The 27,295-nt window shown below is 44.6% G+C and overlaps 1 protein-coding gene across 8 annotated transcripts in view; it reads left to right on the forward strand.

Moving 5' to 3' along the window:
- The window catches only part of DIP2C (disco interacting protein 2 homolog C), a 751,814-nt gene that overhangs the window by 710,254 nt on the left and 14,265 nt on the right, over nt 1–27,295 (forward strand). For all 8 annotated transcript variants that reach the window (XM_073629914.1, XM_073629915.1, XM_073629910.1 and 5 more), the window contains one exon: nt 17,156–17,230. In XM_073629914.1, the coding sequence (XP_073486015.1) occupies nt 17,156–17,230 (75 nt within the window). The remainder of the gene's footprint in view (nt 1–17,155; nt 17,231–27,295) is intronic.

Genomic DNA, 27,295 nt, shown 5'->3' on the forward strand with positions numbered 1-27,295 from the left:
GAGATAGTTCCAAGATTCCAAGACAATGGGCGTCAAGTCCACATGGAAGAAGTAATACAAACATTGTAACAACTTTAATAACATGTAGTGACAATCAGTACCCTGAATAGAGAGGGGGTGTCGTCTAATGTTGGACAGAGATAAGGCCATAGCTATGTATGGGGACATGGATTGATGTATTATTCACAACAAGCATTCGTTGTCTCCATAGGTTTGACCTAGGGTTAGTGGGCCAGAAGCTCATGTTCAACTTTGATCAAGTAGATAACAGTATGTAGGACAGTACACATGACAATAAAAGGAGGTGTCAAATCAGGGAAGTTCAGGTAACATATTTTCTTTCTCGAACATCACGGGACACAGAGCCTCAGTAATTACTGATGGGTTATATAGGTATCACTGGTGATTGGACACTGGCACACCCTAACCAGGAAGTTCAACCCCCTATATAATCCCTCCCCCTTGCAGGGATACCTCAGTTTTTACGCCAGTGTCTTAGGTGATGGACATGTAAAGATGTCCTGTGCTGAGCTCCAAAGGGAATATCATATACTGGGGCAGGCCAGGCGAACCAGATCCATTCCAAAGTGTCTTTTCTAGGCCGAATTGGATGGTACCCGGGCTTCGTGTCCGAAGAAACGAGGTTTTACCTGTAACGCTTCTCTTTTTAGAGAGCTGGACCCCGCATATTAGAAAATGTTTTTTCTAGCCTAATTTCTAGCTGGGTGCTTTACAGGGCCAGAACTGTGGATCCCCCTATTCGTAGGGGGCCCCAGTCTCTGACGGTTTTTTCAAACGGAGCCCACCGTGAGAGGCGAAGATTGGGTCTGTACAACAAACCCTGCGGCTGGATAAGGTAGGGGAGATTCCACAGAATTTTTTAATTCTAGTAGGTTTCTCCTTTAAGGTAAATGCATGCTATGCCTATTGTGACCACCCGGGGCTGCCAAGAGCACAAACCTTCTCATGCTGATGTCTGTCTCAAGTGTTCGACGCTACACAAGCTCCTCCGGCCAGCTCCAGGTAGGATGGATGGGGGGCTCTCCTCAGGGATATCTCCCCCCAGACTAGGGGGGGGCCGCAGGTGAACTGTAAGGCGGTTAGACACCGCATTTTCACCGCTGTCGCCGCCGCCGCCATTTGCACAGGCAAGGCCCATCACTACCGGCCTCTCTCCCTCCTCCCCCAGCCTCCTCCATGTTGGTTCAGAAGGGTCGGCTAGCGTAGGAAGCGCTTGCTTTTTCAAAAAAGGGGGGCAGTAGAGGGGGGGCGGGGCGTCAGCACAGCATGCTCAGATGCCCACAGGACCGGCTGCAGGCTATTAAAGGCACTGATTGCAGGTGCACTAAGCCTTCTGGAGGGACACAGAGCTGACGGTCGCATGTAAGGTGGGACACAGGCATTCTCCTAGGCAGCATTTACTAAAGTAACACCAGAATGGGCATTGGGTAGCATGGCTTTTAGCCAGACTACATCACTCAGCAGTCAGTTTTCATCTTGTGATACCTCCACCTTGTTGCTTTGCACTATGGGTAGAAGAGGTTCAAGCACCCCAAGAACCAGAGACTCTAGGGGATCTCGTTCAGGTTCTGAGGGCCCCCTGTCTGCAGTATCTTCCCCCCCTGAGGGGCCAGGGATGGCTTGCCAGGGAGAGCCGTCGGGGTCAGGGGCTATACCTGCTTCTGGCACTTCAGCCCCTGTATACATTACACAGGAGGTTTTTTCCTCAGTCAGTTAATGGTTTAGAGGAAAGATTAATGGCCGTGATTACGTCTTCACTCGGTGGAAGAAAATGCACTAGGCCTTCCTCTGTTCCCCAAGACCCTCAGGAAGAGAAGCTCTGGGATAAAGGAGAGGAATCCCTTTCAGAGGATTGGGATGGGACGGATGATTCCTCTTCGGAGGAATCAGGTGGAGAGGGACCCTTTGCGACTTCCCAAGAGGAGAAAGTCTTAGTGCAGATCCTTACTGGATTGGTCCGCTCCACATTTAAGTTGCCCATATCTGAATCAGTTATAGAACCCTCTTCTTTAGGGTCACTGAAACCTCCTCAAACAGCACAGGCTTTTCCTGTTCATAATTTACTTGAAAAGCTCCTTTATGCTGAGTGGGATCACCCAGATAAACGTTTTTTTCCGCCAAAAAAGTTTTCAAAACTTTATCCTATGGAAGAAAAGTTTATGAAAATATGGGGCGTACCGGCCATTGTTGCCGCCATTTCCTCCGTAAATAATAGTCTGACTTGTCCTGTAGACAATGCTCAGATGCTCAGGGATCCTGTAGATAAAAAGATGGAATCCCTATTGAAGGATGTTTTCTCCTTAGCAGGCTCAGTGGCTCAACCTGCAGTAGCAGAGATTGGAGTCTGTCAATACCTAAGAGACCATGTTAAGCAGGTCATCAAGGTTTTACCTGAACAGCAGGCCCAGGGGTTGGCTAACCTTCCAGCGGCCTTATGTTATATTGTTGACGCCATCAGAGATTCTATCATGCAAACCTCTCGTCTGTCGCTGGAGTTAGTGCATATACGTAGAATCCTATGGTTGAAAAGTTGATCAGCCGAAGCACCATGTAAGAAGCTCCTGGCTGGGTTTCCATTTCCTGGTGAAAGGTTGTTTGGAGAAGACTTGGATAACTATATCAAGAGAATCTCTTGTGGGAAAAGCACTCTCTTACCTGTTAAGAAGAAGAGTAAGCGTCCCTCTTTCAAACGGACTCTTTCCCCAGCGCCGGGGGCTTCAGCCTCCAGGCATTCTCGATGGCCTCCTCCGTCTGAGTCCAGAGACAAGAGTCAACCCCAGGGACAAAAGAAGTCCTGGGGGAAGAAGCCTACTAGGCAAACACTAAGACCTCTGCATGAGGGGACGCCCTCGCTCGCTCGAGTGGGGGGAAGACTGCGACAGTTCTCAGGGCTCTGGCAGGAGGATTTCCAGGACAGATGGGTAATCTCCACGGTAACTTTAGGGTACAAGCTGGAGTTTCAGGAATTTCCTTCTCCTCGTTTCCTCAGGTCAAGTGTCCCCAGAGATCCAGAGAAAAAGCAGTCACTCCTTCTAGCGTTAGAGCGACTTTTGTCGCAGGAGGTCATTATGGTAGTTCCCGCAAAAGGATCAAGGATTGGGCTTCTATTCCAACCTTTTTACGGTCCAAAAACCAAATGGGGATGTCAGACCTATTTTGGATTTAAGGGATCTGAACCGATTCCTAAGGATTCAATCCTTCCGCATGGAATCAATTTGGACGGTAGTCTCCACCCTGCAGGGAGGAGAATTTCTGGCATCAATAGACATCAGAGATGCATATCTGCATGTGCCCATTTTTCCTGCTCATCAGAAGTTTCTGCGCTTCGAGATAGGAGGGTGCCATTTCCAGTTTGTGGCTCTGCCTTTTGGGATAGCCACTGCACCTCGAGTGTTCACAAAGGTCTTGGCTCCTCCTCTGGCCAGATTAAGGGCTCAGGGTATAGCTGTCATAGCATACCTAGACGACCTGCTCCTGATGGACCGGTCGGTAGCCTCCTTGAACGGGAACTTGAGGACCACAGTCAAGTATCTGGAACACCTAGGTTGGATCCTCAACCTAGAAAAAGCTTTCCTAAAACCAGTAAGAAGACTGGAGTATTTGGGTCTGATCATAGATACAAGCCAGGAGAAAGTATTTCTACCTCAGACAAAGATCACTGCTTTAAGGGAGCTGATCCTGGCAGTCAGGACCAAGAAGGGTCCCTCTGTCCGCCTTTGTATGAGGCTGCTGGGAAAGATGGTGTCTTCATTCAAAGCGTTTCCCTATGCTCAGTTCCATTCAAGACTACTGCAGCACAGTATTCTGTCGGCCTGGAACAAGAAGGTTCAGGTATTAGACCTTCCGATGCACCTGTCTCATGCGGTGCATCAGAGCCTCAATTGGTGGCTCATACCCAAAAATCTGCAGGGAAAATCCTTTCTACCGGTTACCTGGACGGTGGTAACAACAGATGCCAGTTGGGGAGCAGTTCTGGAACAGTCTGCGGTTCAGGGGGTATGGTCCAAGACCGAGAGGACCTTACCCATCAACATTCTGGAGATCCGTGCGGTATATCTTGCCCTAAAGACCTGGACTATCAGGCTACAGGGTTGCCCGGTCATGATCCAGTCCGACAATGCCACAGCAGTGGCTTATGTCAATCATCAGGGAGGCACCAGGAGCCGAGCTGCTCAAAAGGAGGTAAACCATAATCTTAGTCTGGGCAGAGAAGCATGTGCCATGCATATCGGCAGTTTTCATTCCAGGGATAGAAAACTGGCAGGCGGACTTTTTGAGTCACCAGCAGTTACTTCCAGGGGAATGGTCTCTGCATCCCGATGTCTTTTGGGCCATATGCCAAAGATGGGGGGTTCCAGATGTAGATCTCTTTGCATCCCGATTCAACAAAAAGATAGACAGATTTGTGGCAAGGACAAAAGATCCTCTTGCACACGGGACGGATGCGTTGGTGATTCTGTGGCATCGGTTCTCACTAATTTATGCATTCCCGCCTATTCTGCTACTGCCACGACTCCTTCGCAGGATCAGGCAGGAAAGGAAGTCAGTACTTCTGGTGGCCCCCGCTTGGCCCAGAAGGACGTGGTATGCGGAAATAGTAAGGATGACGGTGTGTTCCCCGTGAACACTATCGGTACGCCCAGACCTGTTGTCTCAAGGTCCAGTGTTCCATCCTGCTTTACAAGCGCTAAATTTGACAGTTTGGCTATTGAGACCCACGTTCTGAAGAGTCGTGGGCTTTCAGGTCCTGTGATATCTACCTTGATCAATGCAAGGAAGCCAGCTTCCAGAATGATTTATCATAGAGTCTGGAAAGCTTATATATCCTGGTGTGAATCCAGGGATTGGCCTCCCAGAAAATATGTGATTGGTAGAATTCTTGATTTTCTACAACTGGGATTAGAGATGAAGCTGGCCTTGAGTACCATCAAGGGCCAGGTCTCGGCCTTATCATTATTATTTCAACGGCCACTTGCTTCGCATTCTTTGGTCCGAAACTTTATGCAGGGGGTGACGCGTCTTAATCCTCTGGTTAAGACACCCCTAAACCCCTGGGACTTGAACTTGGTTCTGTCTGTGTTACAGAAACAGCCTTTTGAACCAATACGTCAGATTCCTTTGGTCTTGCTGACAAGGAAGTTAATTTTTCTGGTGGCCATCTCTTCTGCTAGAAGAGTATCAGAATTGGCAGCTCTTTCCTGTAAAGAGCCTTACTTGATTGTACACAAGGATAGAGTGGTACTGCGCCCTCATCCTAGTTTTTTACCGAAGGTGGTTTCAGATTTTCATCTAAACCAAGACATTGTTCTACCTTCCTTTTTTCCAGATCCCTGTTCTCCGGAAGAAAGATCACTACATTCTTTGGTTAAGGCCTATCTGGAAGCGACTGCTCAGATTTGCAAAACGGATGTTTTGTTTGTGCTGCCAGACGGTCCCAGTAGAGGACAAGCAGCATCAAAAGCTACCATTTCTAAATGGATTCGACAATTGATCATTCAAGCTTACGGTTTGAAACAGAGGATTCCTCCGTTTCAGATCAGGGCACATTCCACAAGGGCTATTGGTGCTTCTTGGGCGGTGCATCACCGGGCCTCTATGGCTCAAATCTTTAAGGCCGCAACCTGGTCTTCAGTTCATACATTCACCAGATTCTATCAGGTGGATGTGAGGAGGCATGAGGATATCGCCTTTGGGCGTAGTGTGCTGCAGGCAGCGGTACAGGGTCCTCAGGTCTGATTGCACCCTACTTGGTTGTGGTTCCCCCCCCTCAGATAGCATTGCTCTGGGACATCCCATCAGTAATTACTGAGGCTCTGTGTCCCGTGATGTTCGAGAAAGAAAATAGGATTTTTAAAAACAGCTTACCTGTAAAATCCTTTTCTTTCGATGGACATCACGGGACACAGAGGTCCTGCCCCTCTTCTAATACACTATATTGCTTGGCTACAAAACTGAGGTATCCCTGCAAGGGGGAGGGATTATATAGGGGGTTGAACTTCCTGGTTAGGGTGTGCCAGTGTCCAATCACCAGTGATACCTATATAACCCATCAGTAATTACTGAGGCTCTGTGTCCCGTGATGTCCATCGAAAGAAAAGGATTTTACAGGTAAGCTGTTTTTAAAAATCCTATTATAATTACATTGTAATATTTTGTCCTAACGTAAGACAAAGACAAAAAATGAGTAAGAGAATGATAGTTTCAACCGTGTAGTGCCATGCAGCACCCCTGGTAGGGATGGTGGACCCTATGTGGTTTAAAATAAGTAAAAGTAGGGCTGTAGAAGTAGATTCAGACCAGGGGGGGAAGGGAGGATTTTGGCTAAACGGACATCACAGCCAAGATGCCGGTAGTGTAAGTATTCAGTAGGTGGGGGGAGGAGGGGAAGAGAGGAGGAATTGGAGTCCCTAGAGCGGTCCCAGACCACTAGGGGTCTAAAGCACTTATAGATTATGGTAGTAGGAGTGAGTCGTCAAAGTTAAGGGGTGGAAAGTGAGTGATCCAGGGTCTCCATAGTCTTTCGTAGGAAGAGACTTTGGAAAGACCGCCTCGATCTTGGCGTGAACCATTGCCTGAGTGATTCTGTGCTTCATTGCTAAGATGGATAGGGTAGGGGATTTCCAGGATTTTGCAATAGTCTGTTTGGCCGCTGTGGTGATGAAGAGAAGGAGCTTGACTTGACAGTGGGTCACAGCCAAGGGTTTGTTGTTTAGGAGAGCTATTGCCGGATCGAGTAGCATTGGCGTCTCAAATAAGGTGGAAAGGATTTTGATCACCTCAGTCCAAAACGTTTGTACTGTGGTGCATTCCCACCAAATGTGCACATGGGTGGCAGGTTAGGTGCAGCCTCGGAAGCAACATGGGAAACATTGGGGAATTTTGAGATCCTGGCGGGGACGAGATACCATTTTTTGAGCACTTTATAGTTGATTTCTAGTGCCACAATGTTGGGCGAGGCTGATTTAGTCACTTGCCATATCTGTGCCCAGTCAGCTGGGTCCAGGGATAGGTTAAGGTCTGTCTCTCATTTGCTTGTGAATGAGGGTGGAGAGGACATCATGTGTGATAGGAGAAGCGTATAGAGGTTAGAAATTAGACCTCGCCTATGTGGGTCTTTTTTGCAGGCCTGTGGAAAAGTGGGGGGCAGAAGGATCGGAAAGTGTGTAGGAGAAGATATGTTTAATTTGTAGATACCTATAGATTTCAGATGAGGGTAGGCCATACGTTTCACATAGATCTGGGAAGGGTATGATTGAGACATTTTTAAAGATTTGGTGGGCCCGCAGTGTGGCAACTTGAGACCATGCCAGAAAGGAGGATAGGGATGACCAAGCAGGGTAGAAGGAAGGATTGTGGCTGAAGGATAGGAGGGGGTTGTGGGGAGATTACAATTAAATCGACGTCTGAGTCTATCCCATATTAATAGGCTGTGTTTGGTGATGGGTGCTACGTCGGTGCGTGGGTACTAGCCAAAGGAGGTTGGCTGTAGAAAGTGGGTCGCAGTCTACTGCTTTGAGCGCTACCCATAAGGGTGTTTCTTTGGTGGCGTGGTATTTAGGAAGTTGTGCAAGCTGCACAGCATGGTAATATTTCATAAAGTTAGGTACACTAAGGCCTCCTCTTATACGGGGAGTGTAGAGAGTTAGTTTGGGTAGACGAGGTTTGACTTTTCCCCATATGAAGAGTAAGGCTCTTTGCTGTAGAATACGCAAGTAGTAAGAGGGGACCTGTATTGGTAGTACTGGGAAGAGGTAGAGGATTTTAGGGAGAATGGACATCTTTACTACTGTTATTCTGCCCATCCAGGCCAGGGGCAAAGATGACCATTTAGATATAAGGGAGGAGAGGTGTGTTAGCATAGGTGGGTAGTTCACTTAAACGAGATCTGAAGGGTTAGCCATGAATTTAACACAGAGACATTTGATCTGCGAGGTGGCCCAGGGAAATGGAATAATTTCTCTGAGGTGGGATTGTAAGGATGGAGGGAGGGAGATGTTAAGAGCTGTCGATTTTTGTGGGTTAATGTGTAGGCCGAATAGTCATCCAAAGAGAGAAAGTGTGGTTAGTAGGTTTGGGGTAGAAATTAAGGGAGAGGTAAGGAAGATTAGGACATCATCAATGAATAAGCATAATTTATGCTGATTTCCCCCTAATACTAGGCCTTGGATATTTGGGCTGAAGTGGATTAGGAGTGCCAGAGGTGAAGAGAAGTGGGGAAAGAGGGCAACCTTGGCGGGTGTCTTGTTCGATGGGGAAAGGGTTGGAATTGTAATTTAATGCCTCCCATGGCTTCCAATACCACCTCTACACTGACGACACCCAAATCTATTTCTCTACCCCTCAGCTCACTCCCTCTGTCGCCTCACATATCACTAATTTACTATCAGATATATCAGTCTGGATGTCACACCACTTCCTCAAACTCAATCTATCTGGACTCTGAGCTCTCCTTAAAGCACAACATCCAATCACTGGCCAAATCTTGCCGCCTCAACCTCCGCAACCTCTCCAAATACGCCATTCTAACCAATGGCACAACAAAGCTCTTAATTCACTCGCTGGTCATCTCTTGCCTCGACTGCTGCAACTCCCTTCTCATTGGCTTACCTCTACATAGTCTATCACCTCTTCAATCCATCATGAATACTGCTGCCAGACTGATCCACCTTACCATTCGCTCTGTGTCTGCTACCCCTCTCTGTCAATCCCTCCACTGGCTTTCCCTCACCCAACAAATTAAATTCAAAATATTAACAACTACTTACAAAGCCATCCACAATTTAGCCCCCAGCTACATCACTAGCCTAGTCTCTAAATACCAACCTACTCGTTCTCTTCGTTCCGCTCAAGACCTCCTGCTCTCTAGCTCCCTCGTCACCTCCTCCCATGCTCCAGGACTTTTCTAAAGCCTCTCCAATCCTATGGAATGCCTTACCCCAATCTGTCCCCTTACCTCCTACTCTATTAGCTTTTAGACGATCCCTGAAAACCCTTCTTTTCAGAGAAGCCTATCCACACCTAACAACTGTATTTTCATTTTCTCCATCAGCTCACCCCCACAGTTATTACCTTTTTGTTTCCACTTGACCCTCCCTTCTAGATTGTAAGCTCTAACGAGCAGGGCCCTCTGATCCCTCCTGTATTGATTTGTATTGTAAATGTACTGTCTGCCCTCATGTTGTAAAGCGCCGTGCAAACTATTGGCGCTATATAAATCCTGTATAGGGGCGTGGCTTGTGTCCATTCTAAGATGGACGCGTAAGCTCTGAACTCATGTTCCCCGAGTTCCAGCCATCTGCCTAAACTAACCCCGCAGCGGATCTGACATGAACAAAACACATTGGAGTGCCTCAGCAACACGCTCCCTCTCGCCCAGGGACCAAGACACGCAGCTCAGCTGTCAAATAACAGAGATATTCCGGACCCGGCCTCAGGGAGCTACAATGGCGTCTCCTCACACAAGGCGCGCTCTTCCAGCAGAGACACACTGAGGGATCGGAGCTGCAGCCCTCCCTCACAGGACCCGAATCCGACCTCTGCACTGAGCCTGGCAGACCTCCGCTCGGTAGCAGTGGATATTAAATCCACATTATCAGCGGCTATCTCAGACCTCCGTTCTGACATACAGGCCATTGCCCTGCGGGTGGAAGAAGTAGAGGAAACACAAGCCTGCCATGATGCCTCACTGTGCCATGTCCAACAGGTGACAGAATCCCACGCTATCCACCTGAGGGATATAAACCGCCACATGGAGGACCTTGATAACTGTGGCAGACGCCGCAACCTAAGAGTTAGAGGTCTCCCTGAAACCGTGGAAGCCGCTCAGGTCACAGGAGCGGTCAGCGCCATTTTCAATGATCTCCTTGAAAGACCCCCCGCTGCTCCAATAGCCATGGAACGGATACACAGAGCACTGCGCCCAAGAGGTAAGGACACAGATCCGCCTAGAGATATCGTATGCTGCCTGAATGATTTCTTGATGAAAGAAGAAATATTGCGCAAAGCAAGAAACAGGGGACACCTCACATTTCAGGGCACTGAAATTAGGATCTTTCAAGACCTATCCACTATCAACCTACAGAGAAGGAGGGAAGTGAGACCACTGTTAGATGTTCTAAGATCCAGAGCAATTGTTTACCGCTGGAAGTTCCCTTTCTGCCTCTCAGCAAATCACAACAATCACACAACGAACCTCAGGGTACCAGAGGATCTAGAACACTTCTGCACAACCCTCAATATACCCTTGATAGATCTACCCGATTGGTACAGCGACTTCCGCCTACCACCACTACGAAGAGCCACATCCATGGATGGCATCACTGAAGCAGGAAATGAACACTTCAGCATCAGACGTCGCCGCACCCATCCTCCGCTGTCACCCCCAAAAGCTCCAGGGGTACCGAAAAATGGGAGCCCGACTGCTTCCCCAGATCACCGCAGAGCCAGACATTCCTAATAAGGTAGAGATTCCTCTACTAAGAACGAACGAAACTCACAATCGCTGGAGACCCCGCTATTACTTTCCTTCCCCCTTACCCGCAGACGCACTCTGACATGATTCCTGGAAGCCCTCATCCCGCCCTCACCATCCCAATGCCCGAGCAGACCTCTGGATGCCGATCATCTGACAACACATCAAAATACACAGCCTAACTATGCTACCCATAAACAATTCCTAGCACTACTTGAGACAGGTCAACCCGCATACTTGGAGACTTACTCTTTGCTTGCCAGGGGCTAACAATATAGCAGACCGAAAAGGGACGGCAACAATCTAGGTCAGTCCGCCATCAGAGGATCTAAGGAAATCCATGCTAACTCTACGATCACACTACCCGGAGTAAAACACTCCCATACATCTTCACTATGACTGACTTAGCAGAACGGAGAAAACACAGCCCTGGCATTTACTCCCGCCCCGGCCATGTTTTCAGATGTGGAACTGATGGAATTTGCGCAAACTAACATTGTACTCAGTCTTTTCTATCACCAACGGGGGGGGGGGGGGGGGGGGGTTGGTTTTTTTTGTTTTTTTAATTTTTTTTAATTTCGTGATCATCTCTCCACAAAATTTATCCTTCGTTGATAAGTTGAAGACTCTCACATAAGGTAACTGATATTGTCTATTGCAGGACAGAATTTATACTGATTTAAACCGCTAAAAGCCCTGTTCTCTAATGCCTTTGTTAACTCCTATACCTGATTATACCTAATTAACATCAAACTAAAATGGGAAACACCTTTAAGGTAATATTATTTATGAATATAAATCTTTAGAATGTATGTAACATAGAAATACAGCCGATGGTGATATGCATAATACAATACCATACCACTACAAACATTTCGGTGGATTAGACACCGAGGATCAAACACAAGTTATGTCATACTATGTATGCAATGATTAATAGAGACCTAATATAAATGAAATTTGAATTAAGGTACTATTATCATACCCCTTCACAATTGACACTCAATGCCTAATTGCTACCAACATCGGCTGACCCTAGCTGTCACCCGCACCCTGAACTAGAAAGGGCTCACACAACCATTACCCTGATCACCACGCACCAATGTACCAATATTGAGTATGGACCGAATTAAAGATGCCAGTCCTTGACCTGCTACACACACATGAAGTCACATAATACTTTCCCTCCAAAATACCAGGCCCTTGGAGACCCTTGCTCTACTTATTGCAAACACATAGGCCCCAAAGCCATCACCCGGTCCTGAAGACTAGATTCCCTCTTCCCCTCCCCTCTTTTCCAGGAACACGACCATACACTGATCATAGCGGGACTTGTACTGTTATTACATTGTTATCACATTTATATAGGTTTTGTTTGTTCTATGATACTATTATACCATTAACAGTGTTACCCTGTTAAACATGTCATGTTTTCATGTACAGAATGTTAAGCATTTATGTATTCCGCACGAACATTGAAAATCAAACCTCCCATTATGCCCCGTACACACGGTCGGACTTTGTTCGGACATTCCGACAACAAAATCCTAGGATTTTTTCAGACGGATGTTGGCTCAAACTTGTCTTGGAAAATTTTATATCCTGCTCTCAAACTTTGTGTGTCGGAAAATCCGATGGAAAATGTCCGATGGAGCCCACACACGGTCGGAATTTCCGACAACACGCTCCGATCGGACATTTTCCATCGGAAAATCCGACCGTGTGTACGGGGCATAACACACGTACCTTCAAACTACACAGACTGAGGCTTCAGTATCAGAATCTTACCTCTACTCTTCACATCCGCCTTCACACACACACACACCTACTCCCATTCGGATCCATACCTACGCAGGCTTATTTGCCACCTGTAACTAACCAATACCCTCATAACATACCCAGACCTAAACGGAACAAGAGTACCACTCCACCTCGGAACTTCAACCAATCACACCCACACACAGCTGACTCTGTGAGTACCGGCTGACCTCTACTGGACACACTATTAGTGATTAGTGGAAAAACTCCTCATCACCACCAGTTAACCGAAGACCACACCGCTCTATTTAGTCTTCACCCACATCCCTTCCTACTACCCCACAAATAATCCACCCCTCGTATCCCACACTCTTCATACTAGACTCCCCCCCCACTTCTTTTTTTTTTTTTCTTAACTGACAGTTTTTATTATTATTTTTTCACAAAAATATACAAATCTGCAGCATTGGGTACAGAAAATAGAGTACGTAACATCACAGTTCAATTTGACAGACAATCAAATGAGCGTCGAACGACGAGGCCGTTCAGTGCAAACATTTAGTGATTAAACAGAATGAATTTACTGGATTAGTATACATCTCAAACAGTATATCCATTAATACCCTTTGCACAAGTGTATAAACACATAAAAGAAAGAAAAGGAAAAGAGTAGAGAAAGAGGGAGAGGAAAAAAAAAAAAGGACGACCACCCGGGTCTAGGACAGTCCAAAAAGGAACGGGCCTTAAATACGCAAGTGACTGCGTTAGGTTGCAGGAGTCTCCAACATGACCCAGGGTTCCCAAATACAGTTATGCTTATCCAGGGTATCATTTAATGAGGCCGTAAGATATTCCATTCTTTTAACATCTCTGATCCTGGAATGCAGCTCAGACAATGAGGGGGATTCCCTCTTTTTCCATTTTAGAGCCACCAAACATCGTGCTGCAGTGAGCACATGAGCTAAGAGTTTTTTTGATATTTTAGAGAAGGTGGCAGGTGAGAGACCTAGAAGAAAGATCTGCTTTCACAAGACTTGCAAACACTCTCCCCTTTCGACAGTTCAAGGCCCAATGACCCCAATCCGACTAAACCCGGACTTTCCCCCAGGCATGCATGCTAATTTCTTAGTGCAACACTGGTCTGAGGAAAGGGTTCTGGCCCACGACTTCTATGACCTAGAAACATTCTGTTCCGCATCACACCTCTCGTCTAAACATGAAAAACCTCAGATACCAGACTGGACATATCTCATGATCACACACTTCTTAAGAAAACTTGACAAACAATATTCCTGTTCCAGACCACTGACCCCTTTTGAGCACCTCTGCTCTTAAAAATCGCCCCAGACACATTTAATTTCAATCACGCACTCCCTTCTTTTCGCAGACCATAAGCCCAACAACTCGACAATGTGTGCTGCATGGGAAAGAGACTTGTCCATATCTATCTCGCCGGAAGAATGGGAAAAAATGTATATCAATATCCATAAGGGATCGATCAATGTGACCACTCAAGAGAATGGATTCAAAATCCAGACTCGCTGGTACCGCACACCTGCCTTACTTCACAAATTCAACCCAGCAATTCCTGAGGAATGCTGGAGATGTACGCATCAACCAGGCACATTACTTCACATATGATGGGACTGTTCCCACATTCAAGAGTTCTGGACAGAAGTACATAGGATAATTACTCATGTCACCACCTATGACCTAGACAAAACCCCCTTGCAGTTTCTCCTGCACCAGTCACACATCTCACCGAACCTACCACAAATCGCTGGCGATGCACATGATAAATGCAGCAAAGCAATGCATACCAGTGCACTGGAAATCTTGTATCCCCCTTCAATTAAAGAATGGTTTGACAGAATTAACAGGACTGCTGAAATGGAGGAATTAATTCACATAGCGAGAGACACACCTCAAAAATTTGGTGTCAAATGGGCATGTTGGAAGCACTACCGGACGACCTCAGAATATGCTCTACTTTACTCCCCGAACCATTAAACGATCTAACTCAGGATAACTTGAAACATATCACTGAAAACGCATTAACCACCTAACTATCTTTCCACGTTACTTCCAAACCCACCGGGCCCAGGAAACCACCTGATGCATAAAATCGAATTTTGTCATAAATTTAAGCCAAAATGTATTCTGCTACATGTTTTTGATAAAAAAAAATCCCGTTAAGTGTATAATAATTGGTTTGTGTGATCACGGACATATGTACGCAAATGATCATGTACAGATGTGCGCAGGTGATCACGGACATATGTGTGCAGATAATCATTGGGACATGTGATTTTAGTGGGACATATGTGGGGGACAGCTTTTTTTATTATTTGAGGACATGTGTTTTGGGGACATTGTGTGGGGACATGTGTGTTTTACATTATGTGGGGACATGTGTGTGTTTTACATTGTATGGGGACATGTGTGTTGACACTAGGTTGGTGATCAGTGAGTAAAAAGCTGTAAAAAACAGCTCATACTCACTGATCATCAGCCGGCTGCAGCGATCCCCTCTCCTCTCCTCAGCGACAACTTCCGTGTGAGAAGAGGAGAGCTGATCGCCTAGCAACCGGCTGTGTTTACATCACGGCTGTGATTGGACACAGCCGTCATGTGATCAGGAGGGCCAATCACAGAGCCCACCTGCTGATCGGAGATGCGACGTGTCCGGGTGACACGAGCGTACCGGGATCGCGCTGCTGCACAGGCATGTGCACGCGCGATCCCGCTCCTTCTGAGGGACCTTCATGAACGTCCACTCAGAAGGAGAGAATGCCTACCCGGCCGTTTATGTACATTGGCCGGGTGGGAGGTAGTTAATTGAGAGCTAAAACTGTAATTCTACCATTTTACAAAACTCTGGTTAGGCCACATCTTGAGTGTGCATTCCAGTTCTGGTTACTAGTCCTCAGGAAGGATGTGCTTGAACTGGAGATAGTCCAGAGAAGGGCAACAACGCTTATAAGGGGGCTGCAACAAAAGGTAGGTAGTAGGATTTTAAATACCCCTCCAGTGATCACACAAGTACACTTTTATGTAAGAAAAAATATGTACAAAATCTTTATTTTAACAATAAAATATTTAAACATATGTACAAAAAAAAGATTTTGTACACATTTTTTCTTACATAAGTGTACTTGTGTGATCACTGGAGGGGTATTTAAAATCCTACTACCTACCTTTTGTTGCAAAATATTTACTATAGCGATGATACCCTCCACTGGCACATCTTTCTAGTTGATGACTGTCACGGAACGTCCCTCACTCCGTTTGAGTGCTTCCATCATATACCACTTCCTCCCAGTCTGTATACAGATATTAGATATTCCAACCTCTCTGAGCACAAAACAAGGCGACACTTGCTTGTTGCTAACATGAACTCACTTTATTCAGAACCAGGATACAGTCTTATATACAGGAGAAGATGAGATTCCCCCCTCCTGCTCATATTACTCTAACAATACAAACGTAACCTAATTAACATGAGCTAATTAACTAATCCTTTATACAGCCTAGGTGACTGAGACATGACCTTTTGCCCAGACTGAGTTAATTATCACAGGACATTTTCTCACAATAGCAGCAGCTCCAATAGGAGTCGTCCCGTCTCCTACATTGTATAGAGGACAATGTGATCAGCTCATTCAATTAACATAAACACAGGTAGTTGGAGTTGATGACACCAGAATCTGCTCACAGTATGTGTCCCAACAGTATAAATCAGTCTTATCAGCAGGGGGCTGCTGGAGGAATCCCCCCTCCCTCTACAGGGACACAAATCCCAAATGACCACAGCAAGGAGTCCCCAACAGAATCAAACAACATACAATATATACCTGACTGAGTCCGATTAGTACAGTTCAGACTGGATTTCTAATTCACCTCACAAAGAGTATTGTTTCATTGAAAATCCAGGGCTCATAATCAAAAGGCAATAGGCTTGCATTCAGTCCTCTCCAACAGCCTCTGTCCTGGCTAGGTCTGTCACAATGACCTCCCCTATATAAACCCAACAAACAAACAAAGAAACTATTTGATAATAAGGTGGGCGGAGGACCTCAGTTATGGGAAGCAACTACAATCTCCCTGAAAAAGAAATGCTTAAGACGGGATATCATCACAATACACAAATTTTTGAATGGTGACTGTAGGATTGGGAGGAAACTATGTAGCCTAAGGTCTCTTAAGAAGACACGTGGCTACACAATGAAGTTGAACAAGAAGCAGTTCAATCCTAAACGGCATAAGAGGTTCCTTACTGTTAAGAGTAGTAAGGGTGTGGAACTCCTGCTGGTGTCAGCAAAGACTGTAGATACATTCAAAAATCGTTTAGGTTGTTTTTCTTAGTGAACACAATCTATAGGGACATTTAAAACCGTAGTAACATACATACACACACTCTCAGGTTGAACTGGATGGACTGGTGACTTTATTCAACATTACTAACTATGTAACTATACAAGAAATAGGAGCAAATTGGGAAACAAGTGTGGCATAAGTATATGTTAATTTTGCTGTCTTGAAACAAGAGTTCAAATTAAGATGTGCAAACTGGTGCACGCCTAATGTTACCTCTAATATTTTCTGTTCTGTATGACTAACGTACACATTGGGGGTTATTTATGAAAGGCAAATCAACTTTGCACTACAAGTGCACTTGGAAGTGCAGTCACTGTAAATCTGAGGGGTAGATCTGAAATGAGGGGAAGCTCTGCTGATTTTATCATCCAATCATGTGCAAGCTAAAATACTGTTTTTTATTTTCCTTGCATGCCCCCCTCGGATTTACAGCGACTGCACTTCCAAGTGCACTTGTAGTGCAAAGTGGATTTGCCTTTCGTAAATAACCCCCATTGTCTCTAAATCAAATGTCCTTTATCTCACCAGATCCTCCCAGGTGTTCGTATAATCATTGCAAATCCGGAAACAAAGGGACCCCTTGGAGACTCACATCTTGGGGAGGTGAGTCATGTTGTCCTCTGATGTGTAATCCTTCAGCCAAGTCACAGCGTGATAAGGCTTTTGCTGCATCTAAGCTGAAGTTTTAACCTGCTTAAAACTAGCAAGGAGCTGACTTTTGACTTATATATTATATTATTGGGAGTCTATTGATTTGCAATTGATTAAAAGGAACAATATATTAAATATTGTTTTCCAGCTGTCTGTGGCTGTTGGTTAAACATGAAAAGGATATTTACATTCCAGTAATTTCTATGTGCAAGGAACACTTAGCGTTCCCAAACTATACCCATGGATTATACATTTTTAGAACTACTTTTTTGTATCATTATTCTTTTTAATTATTGTCATTGTGATTAATATTTAATTTATCTGCTGATCAGAAATCAAAGTGACTCCTAGGCACTGTTTTACAACTCAGTGCTGTTTATAAACGAGATTATATTCTTCTTCTCATTTGTGACAGAGCATTAATCAATGAGATTTAGTTCTTCCTTTGGTTTAACCGAGTGTCTCAGTTGTTTAGTGCATTCATGTGTCATTTGCTTTTGAAAACTAAAGTTTGGGTATATATGTAATTAACTTGTGTCTGAAGTATTTTCTCTGTTAGGATTACTGCATTTACACACAATAATTTTCTTCCTTTTTAATGCTTAAGCTTCATTGCAGCATTGTAATTGATTTTGAAAACATCATAAAAGTGTTGTAACAATGCGGATAGATAATTACGCTTGTTAGCGCTATAGAAGTCTCCCGCTGCATTGATGATGTTGTTGCAAAACTTTCACATTGAAAGTGTGGTGAAGGTTCTGTGCTATGTGGTGACTACAACTTTTGTTAGAGATCAGATAGTCATTTGCTATTATTAGGTAGAGTATAATGTAGGGATCAAGCAATGAGAGGCATCAGAAACAGTTATGTTGGATAGATCATTCTTTTCAAGCTGACTAACCGCTGAGGAAAATAACAATGGGAGAGAGAGAACTGTATGAATTAGGATATCAGACAGTAAGTACACTGATGACTGTTATGAGAATTGAAACTGAGAAGAATGACATCAAAGGAATCTACTGTGCACAGATATAAGTATCCTGGTATGATATGACATTTATGTTTGAGTGCTAGTCTATGAAAATAAAACGATAATTTTTCAGTGGTCAGATCATGTACACAGTTACCATATGATTTTTTTTTTATTTTTTTTTTAAGGCTGGCTTTTTTTTTGTTTTTCAGAAATGAATGTTTATACTGTGCGCCACAATACTCTGTATACAAATGTATTATGAGATGTTAGTCACATCCACCCTCCTGAGCTACTCTCTCTAATGCATTTCGCCTCTGGTTGGGCTTAAAAGAGACATATGGCCAAAGCTTTTTTGAGCATACACCTCTTGTGGGTTGCAAGAGTACACTTGTGCTCACCTGTGACCCAGAATCAGGTGAGAGTGGGCTAAAGCCACTGTCCGCTGACCTCACAGAGCCGCTCCAGGCTCTGGAGGGATCACAACCGTATTGTTGGGATCCACCCAAAGCACTGATTGGCAGCTGGCTCCGGCTCTCATTGATCTGCTGAAGGCCAAAATGAGCTGCATCTACCCCTCTTTTCCTGGTGCTCCAGTGAGTGCTGGAGGGGCACAGCAGAGAACGGTGACTAACACACACAGCTCTCTGTTCAGAGCTAACCGAGAACTAAGCAATCGGCGATCATTTAATTGCTCAGTTCACGGGTTTAGAGCCGGCTGGGGACAGATGAAGGTAAGTATGTATGTTTTTTTTTTTTGTTTGTTTGTTTTTATGCATCCCAAACTTCTCCTTTTAGAGGAGAAATGCGTCAAATGAAAAAAAAATGTACATACTCACCTATATGATTGTCAGTCTCCACTCTGTGCTTTGCCCCTTCACTGAAGCACTAAGCTGTGGAGGGGGCCGAAGCAGTTAGTTTAGGTTATTAGCAGTTAACTGAGAGGCTGAGCCATCTGTGGGTCAGGCATCTGGGTGGATCCCAACATTATTCTTGGGATTTATCCAGAGGCTGGAGCGGATCTGTGACGTCAGCGGGCAGCAGACTTAAGCCCACTGACAGTCAATTCTGGATCACAGGAGTGCAAATAAATGCATTCCTGTGACCCGCATTAAAAGGATGACCAAACAAACTTTGGCAATTCTTCTTTTTTAATCATCAACTCTAAGCCCAACTACAATAAAAACACACATTAGAGAAAGAAGCTCAGGGGTTGCATGTGACTTTCATTTCATTCTTTACTGTTTAACATGTCAACTAGTAAGGACGGACCTGTGATGTTATAAATATACCAGAAGCTGTAGTGACAAGGCATTTCTAAGAGATATAAAGTGGGAGAGTATGGGCCTGTGAACTGTTAAGACTTTTAGTTCTGTCCCTTTTTTTTGTCTGTGTCCCTTAGATTTACCCCTTTTTATTTGTCTTGGTTAACAATGCCACTAAGAAAAAAAAAAGTGAGGGAAAACCCAACATTTAGAATAAAGACAGTAAAGAGACTTCGCGCTTCAAATCTATCACATAAATGGGTGACGATAATGTGACCTTAAAAGTGCAGCTATAGTGACTGTAGAAATGTAAACATCAACTGTGAATGAGCACCAATGTGAATAAACACACACAATATTCAACAAAATAATCCAAGTGTGCTAGTCTCTTTACTGTCTTTATTCAGTGCTAAGAAAAAAAAAAGTGAGGGAAAACCCAACATTTAGAATAAAGACAGTAAAGAGACTTCGCGCTTCAAATCTATCACATAAATGGGTGACGATAATGTGACCTTAAAAGTGCAGCTATAGTGACTGTAGAAATGTAAACATCAACTGTGAATGAGCACCAATGTGAATAAACACACACAATATTCAACAAAATAATCCAAGTGTGCTAGTCTCTTTACTGTCTTTATTCAGTGGAGTGTAGTGTGAACACTTTTGACTTTGCTGCAGTCCTTAGAGACATCATCACTATACATGCACAATTTTGCACATAATCTATTTGTTTTGTTTATTCATCTATTCACCTTGATCTTATTTTAGATTTAGACACATTCCTTCACTCTATATAGCGCGAGGGACACCATCACAACATTTAGAATAGTCACCAGAGCAAGAGGTGAAAATGTATTTAGTTATACACTATATATCACCAAAAGTATTGGGACGCCTGCCTTTACACACACATGAATTTTAATGGCATCCCAGTCTTTGTCCATAGGGTTCAATATGGGAATATTTGACAATTCTTCCAGAAGCGCATTTGTGAGGTCAGGCAGACTGCAAGCCAGGACTTCTTTTCAACATCAGTGCCTGACCTCACAAATGCCCTTCTGGAAGAATGGTCAAACATTCCCATAGACACACCCCTAAACCTTGTGGAAAGGCTTCCCAGAAGAGTGGAAGCTGTTATAGCTGCAAAGGGTGGGCCAACTCAATATTGAACCCTACGGACAAAGACTGGTATGCCATTAAAGTTCATGTGCGTGTAAAGGCAAGAGTCCCAATACGTATGTGGTTTCTGTGCATTTATTCTTTAAACATGCCTGGTTGTTATAGTCATACATTATTGCGATACACAAATAATCATATGATGGCATGTAACCAGTAGAGGAAAAAATGTAGGGCCAGTCAGAATGGTTAAGAGGTCTGACTATTTGGTTTCAAAATTTAATTTGGCTTCAAAATTAGAAGGTCAGATCGTTTGGTTTTTAATGACTGGGACTAAGTGTCTGAACTAGCTTTCCTTGTTCTCCATAGCAGCATAGTTGATTATTTATATTTAGACTAGCATATAAAAAATGACAGCGCAAAGCTGTTTTTTAAGAGAAACAACACAGGTATGGGTCTAAAGATGTCCATATTATTTGGGGATTGTTGCCTTACCCATGGGATTATGGTCTTATTGGGCAGTAATTGTCTTTGAGCTAAAACCCTTGTTTAGTGACCCTGGGAAAGGGTGTCAATCAGCCAGAATGGATTTTCCTAGAATATTACTATTGTTTTTGTTACATCCGGTTGTTCCTGGGGTGTCTTCTATGGGTATAAATACACTCCAAAGACATGAGTGTACCCTTCAAAAAAGAATCACTCAGCTGTCATCTGTCATCTAATACCCATGGCCAGCTTTATTTGTCTAAGTATTCAACAAAGGAACTGTTTTTTGCAGTCTGTATTGCTCCTTAACAGCCAATCTGTTTTTAGTTAATTGAGACTATTTCTCTGTCAGATAATTTGATAAACACATCCATTTAACTTTGAGGACAATGTACTGATGTTTTCTTTATCGTACATCATAGGACACAGAGCCTCAAGTAATTACTTGGTGGGTTATGGGCCTACCTTCAGGTGTTGACACTGGTGTAACCAATACAGGAAGTTGACTCCCCTATATAACCCCTCCTCCTTCCAGGAGTCCTCAGTTTTTTCGCCAGTGCCTAAGGTCACGAGTGAAGATGTGCTCTGAGGAGCTCCAGGGAGAGATCTATGCTGGATTAAAAAAACCTCCACAACCAGATCCATCCTCGCCACTGAAGCCATAGGATGGTACCAGGGCCTCGCATTGAAGAACAAGGTTTTGCCTGTAAGCTTCTCTTTGAGAGCTGGGCCCTAGGAACCAGGACTCTTTTTGGTTTTTAATATTACCTAAAGTTGTTCCTGAGGGGTGCTATACAGGTCCAAAGGAGCGGAACCCCTATTAAAAGTTCCCCAGTCTTTGAAGGTTTAACTACGCTGCCCGCCGTGATGGGTGAAAGTTGGATCTGTCTGTTAAATCAGCAGTATCCTGCAGCGAGGATAAGGTAAGGGGAGAAGCCTAGGAACTGTAAAAAGTCCACCTATGCCTTTTTCTCCAAAAAAAAAAAAAAAATATATATATATATATATATATATATATATATATATAATGTATAACTGTATGCCTTAAAATGTCTCCTCTAGAGGGAGTATATTACACTTGCCTAGTACAATGCTTTTTCAGCAGCTCTGTGTCTGGCTATAGCAGCGGGTGTGGTCCCTGCAGCCAGAGGGGAGTTCTTAATTGAACAGATGGTTTTCCTCTTCTGAGGGATCTAAAGGGATTACAGCAGTAGTTTATGAACATACAAAACCAGCCATTTGCATTTTTTTGTATAAAGTCTTCCTTTAAAACTAGGAGCTTAGCAAACACTGCTGATAAAAATTCCCCTCCCCCTCCCCTCTCCTCCTGGAGAGGTGCGGTAACAGCTGACACTTATGTGTAATGAGGTTCTCACCTGAGGCTTAACACAGACGCTCTCAGTTCATATGCTGAAGACAGAAGTCTGTCACACTAAGACACAGGAGCGCTGGGCATGTAAAGGTGTGTAAACAGGCATTTCCAGCACAGGAAATATTATGGTACTCAGCATCAAAGGCTGATCCTTATGGTGACATTGTTTTCTTTTGCTAAAACTATTGTTCAGCAAATACCATAATTTGTTAAAGTGCCTCTGCTGCTGTTCTTAGCACATTTGATTTCCAGTGTACCACAAAGGTACCAAGGATTCCACCCCCAGGCGCTGGGAACTCCAGTCATGCCTCCACACTGGCATCCTCTCCGGAGATACCTGACATGGCAAGCCAGTGTGAATCATTGGAAGCAATTGGTGGTGCAACTGCTTCTCACACTTCAGCCCCTGTGTATGTGACTGAAGATGCATTCTCCTCTGCCCTGTTGGGCTTAGAAGGAAGATTAGCGGCTTTAATCGCATTCTCCATCCAAGAGGATAGGAAGCATGCTAGATACCCCTCCCCCACCTCAAACCCCTTTTTCCAAGGGAAGAGTGGGCCTTTTACAGCGCTTATGCTGAATGGGATCATCTGGATAAGCATTTTTTCCCTCCAAAGAGTTTCTCAGTTCTCTATCATGGAGGAAAAATTCACAAAGGTTGGAAAGTACCAGCAGTAGACGCTGCGATTTCCAGCATCAATAAAGATGCATAATTGCTTAAGCATCTAACAGATAAGGAGTTGGATTTTTTTGTTAAAATCCTCCTACCAATGGCGCTGTGTTTTGCCATAGATGCCATAAAAGACCCTATCCACCAGGCATCTCGCCTTGCGCTTGTGCTAAAACACATGCTTAGGACCCTGTGGTAAAGGGTTGGTCAGCCGAAGCATCTTGCAAAAAAGGGTGTCTGACTAGTTTCCCTTTTCATTGGGGAAGGTTTGGTGAAATACATCCAAATGATTTATAGCAGTAAAGCTCTTTTGTCCAGTAGAAGGTATAAATGTCCTTTTATTTAAAGTGAAGCCACAACAGCTCACAGGTTAAGTACTCTGACGGCCAGTGCAGCCATGGGAAGCTTCCTGACAGACATGGGTTCAGATTCACATGTCGGCGTTCACTAGTGAAGGAGCCACTCCTCACAGGTTAACTACTCTGACGGCCAGTGTTGCCATGGGAGGCTTCCTGAAAGACGTGGGACCTCGTCCTCACGTTGGCTCCTTGTGACCTTGGACAAGTCACTTAAACAGATTCCTTCCACTACGCAGGGGCAGCTGCCTCTAGGCAGCGGTGACGGCCTCCACCGTCAGACTCTAGGGCATGATTTCCAAAAAATACTGTTCAGATCTGTGCAACTTCAAGGTAGTCCCTGCACTACTTTGGTACCACTTTGATGCGACTTGAGGTCCATAAACCTCTAGAATACACAGGCATTGTTTCCTGTTGCATCAAAATCGCGCCCCGACGTATTCTCGGCAGCAAAGGATCACAGTAAAATCAACTTTGGGGTTGCAATAGTGGAAACTGAGCCTAAGAGGAGAAAATATTCAGCCCCTGTATACATGATTGAAGCTGCATTTTTTTCCTCCGCCCTGCAGGGCCTAGAAGGAAAATTAGCGATTTTAATCGCATCCGCTATCCAAGGATGAGAAGCATGTTAGATCCCCCTCCCCCACCTGAGATCCCTTATCAAGGGAAGAGTGGGTAGAGGATGAAGGATTACCCTCAGGTAATCGGGAAGAAAGGCAAACCGAGTACTCCTCTGCAGAGGAGACAACTAGAGTTGAACTTTTTTTCAGCCTCGCAATCTGAGAAATTGCTGGTACAAACCTCTTACAGAGATGATTTGTGCCTCTTTCAAGCTACCTCTAGTAGAGTCAGCTGATAGTTCTGTTTTTTCTTAGGTTCCTTGGAACCTTCACTGCCTTTTTCATGCGTTTCCTGTACATGTACAGAGCCACGCAGAAATTCAACAGATCCACTCTAGATCTAAAAGAATCTAAATTAGTTCCTGAAGATCCGCTCCTTTTTATGGAGTCGATCAAGTCAGTAGTTTCTATCCTGCAAGGAGGAAAACTTCTGGCGCCTATCGGCATCAGGGATGGATATCTGCATGTCCATATATTTCCCGCTTACCAAAGGTTTCTGCGGTTCTAAGTAGAACAGCAGCATTTCAATTTATAGCCTTGCTCTTCGGGCTAGCTACAGCACCTCCAGTGTTCACAAAGGTGCTAGCCCCACCTGTAGCAAGGTCAAGGGCACAGGGCTTAAACAGACTTGGCATACCTAGACGATCTATTGCTAATAGACCATTCGCTGTTCGGAGTAAGGTGTACGCATTACAACCAGTTACCTGGAAAGGTCTGGGTTGCATTCTCAGCCTAGTAAAGTCTCCATTAAAATCGCTAAAAAAGGGCTGCAGTATTTGGGTCTGATCATAGATACAGCCCAGAAAAAGGGTCTTCTTGCCCAGAAAAAAAAAAAAAACACTACTCCATAAAAGAGTTGGTGCGGATAGTCAGGTCAAAAGGAGGTCCCTCCATTCACCTTTGCATGTGGTTGTTAGAAAGGATGGTGGCTTCATTCGAAGCAGTTCCCTTTGCCCAGTTCCATTCGAGACTCTTGCAAAACAATATTCTATTTTCTTGGTACAAAACGATCCAAGCTTTGGACTTGCCAATGTGGCTGTCCCCAAGGGTGTCCCAAAGCCTCAATTGGTGGTTACTAAAGAATGTCCTAAAGGGTAAATACTTCAAACCACTTTTCTGGAAAGTGGTAATGACAGAGAAGACAACTGTCCAAGGACAGTGTTCAAGAACCGGAAGAGCCTTGCCCATCAACATCCTAGAGATTCGGGCAGTGCGTCTGGTTCTAAAAGCCTGGACTTCCAGGTTAAGGGATTGTCCCGACAGGATCCAATCCATCAATGCCATGGCTGTGGCCTATATCAATCACCAAAAGGGGCACCAAGAATCTCTCAGTGCAGAGAGAAGTGAACCATATTCTAACCTGGGCAGAAAGAAATATTCCGTGCCCATCGGCAGTCTTCATTCCGGGAATAGAGAATTGGCTCGCGCACTACATGTGCCGCCAGCAGATTATTCCCAGGGGAATGGTCTATTCACCCTGACATGTTTTGGGCTGTTGTCAAGGATGGGGGACTCTGGATGTAGATCTTCTAGTATCCAGTGCAACATAGAGTTAGTCAACTTTGTGTCCACAACAAAGGATCCATTCACATGCAGAACAGATGCGTTGATGATACTGTGGGATCAGCTTTTACTGATCTATGCATTTCCCCCTATTCAGTTGCTGCCTTGACTTCTTTGCAGGATCAAGCTGGAAAGAAAACCGGTAATTCTGGCAGCACCAGCATGGCCCAGAAGGTCATGGTATGCAGAGGTCGTAAAGATGGCAGTGGAGGATCTGTGGTCCCTTCCACTAAGGCCAGACCTGCTCTCACAGGGGCCGATATTCCATCCTACTTTACGAATGCTAAATTTAACGGCCTGGCTATTGAGACCCACATTCTGAAAAGATGTGGGCTTTCCAGGGCAGTTATTTCTACTTTAATGCTAGGAAGCCAGCTTCTAGAGCTATATATTATAGAGTCTGGAAAGCTTATGTTTTCTGGTGTGAATCCAAGGGTTGGCACCCTCGGAGATATATTAGAGGCAGAATTCTTGCCTTTCTACAAGTAGGCGTAGAGGTGAAGTTGGCCCTGAGTACTATTAAGGGCCAAGTCTCAGCCTTATCAATTTTATTTCAAAGACCACTTGCTACGCATTCTTTAGTCCGGGGTTTCATGCAAGGAGTGATGCGGATTAATCCGCCAGTTAAATCACCCTTAAGCCCTTGGGACTTCAATTTAGTTTTGTCAGTGTTACAAAAAACGCCATTCGAACCATTACAGCATGTTCCCTTAGTCCTTTTGACTAGGAAACTGATATTTTTGGTTGCTATATCCTCAGCAAGGAGGATTTCAGAATTGGCTGCTCTTTCCTGTAAAGAGCCATATTTGATTATTCATGAGGACAGAGTGGTGTTATGCACTCGTCCAGGCTTTTTGCCAAAAGTGGTTTCAGGCTTTCATCTGAATGAAGATATTGTCCTGCCATCGTTTTTTCCAAAACCATGTTCCAAGGAAGAAAAGTCACTACATTGTCTTGATGTGGTGGGAGCAGTGAAGATCTATTTAAAGAAAACTGCTCAGGTTCGTAAGACTGACGTCTTATTTGTTCTGCCAGGGGGTCCTAAAAAAGGACAGGCAGCGTCAAAATCCACTGTGACTAAGTGGATTTGGCAAATTATAATTCGAACTTATGATTTAAAAGGAAAGATTCCCCCTTTTCAAGTTAAGGCGCACTCTACCAGAGCGGTTGGTGCTTCTTGGGCAGTGCGTCACCAGGCCTCCATGTCTCAGATCTGCAAGGCCGCGACTTGGTCTTCAGTGCATACATTTACAAAAATTTATCAAGTAGATGTAAAATGGAATGAGGATATCGCCTTCGGGCGCAGTGTGCTGCAAGCAGCAGTATAATTAGTCAAGGTCTAGGGGTGCCCTACGGGTTGTGTCTCCCTCCCCTCAAGTAGCATTGCTATGGGACATCCCACCAGGTAATTACTCAGTGTCCTATGATGTACGATAAAGAAAATAGGATTTTTAAAACAGCTTACCTGTAAAATCCTTTTCTTGGAGTACATCATAGGACACAGAGCTCCCGCCCCTCTGTTTTATGGGGTGAGAGTATATTGCTTGGCTACAAAAACTGAGGAGTCCTGGAAGGAGGAGGGGTTATATAGGGGAGTCA

Source organism: Aquarana catesbeiana, linkage group LG05, assembly GCF_042186555.1.
Source record: "Aquarana catesbeiana isolate 2022-GZ linkage group LG05, ASM4218655v1, whole genome shotgun sequence".
Classification (NCBI taxonomy): domain Eukaryota; kingdom Metazoa; phylum Chordata; class Amphibia; order Anura; family Ranidae; genus Aquarana; species Aquarana catesbeiana.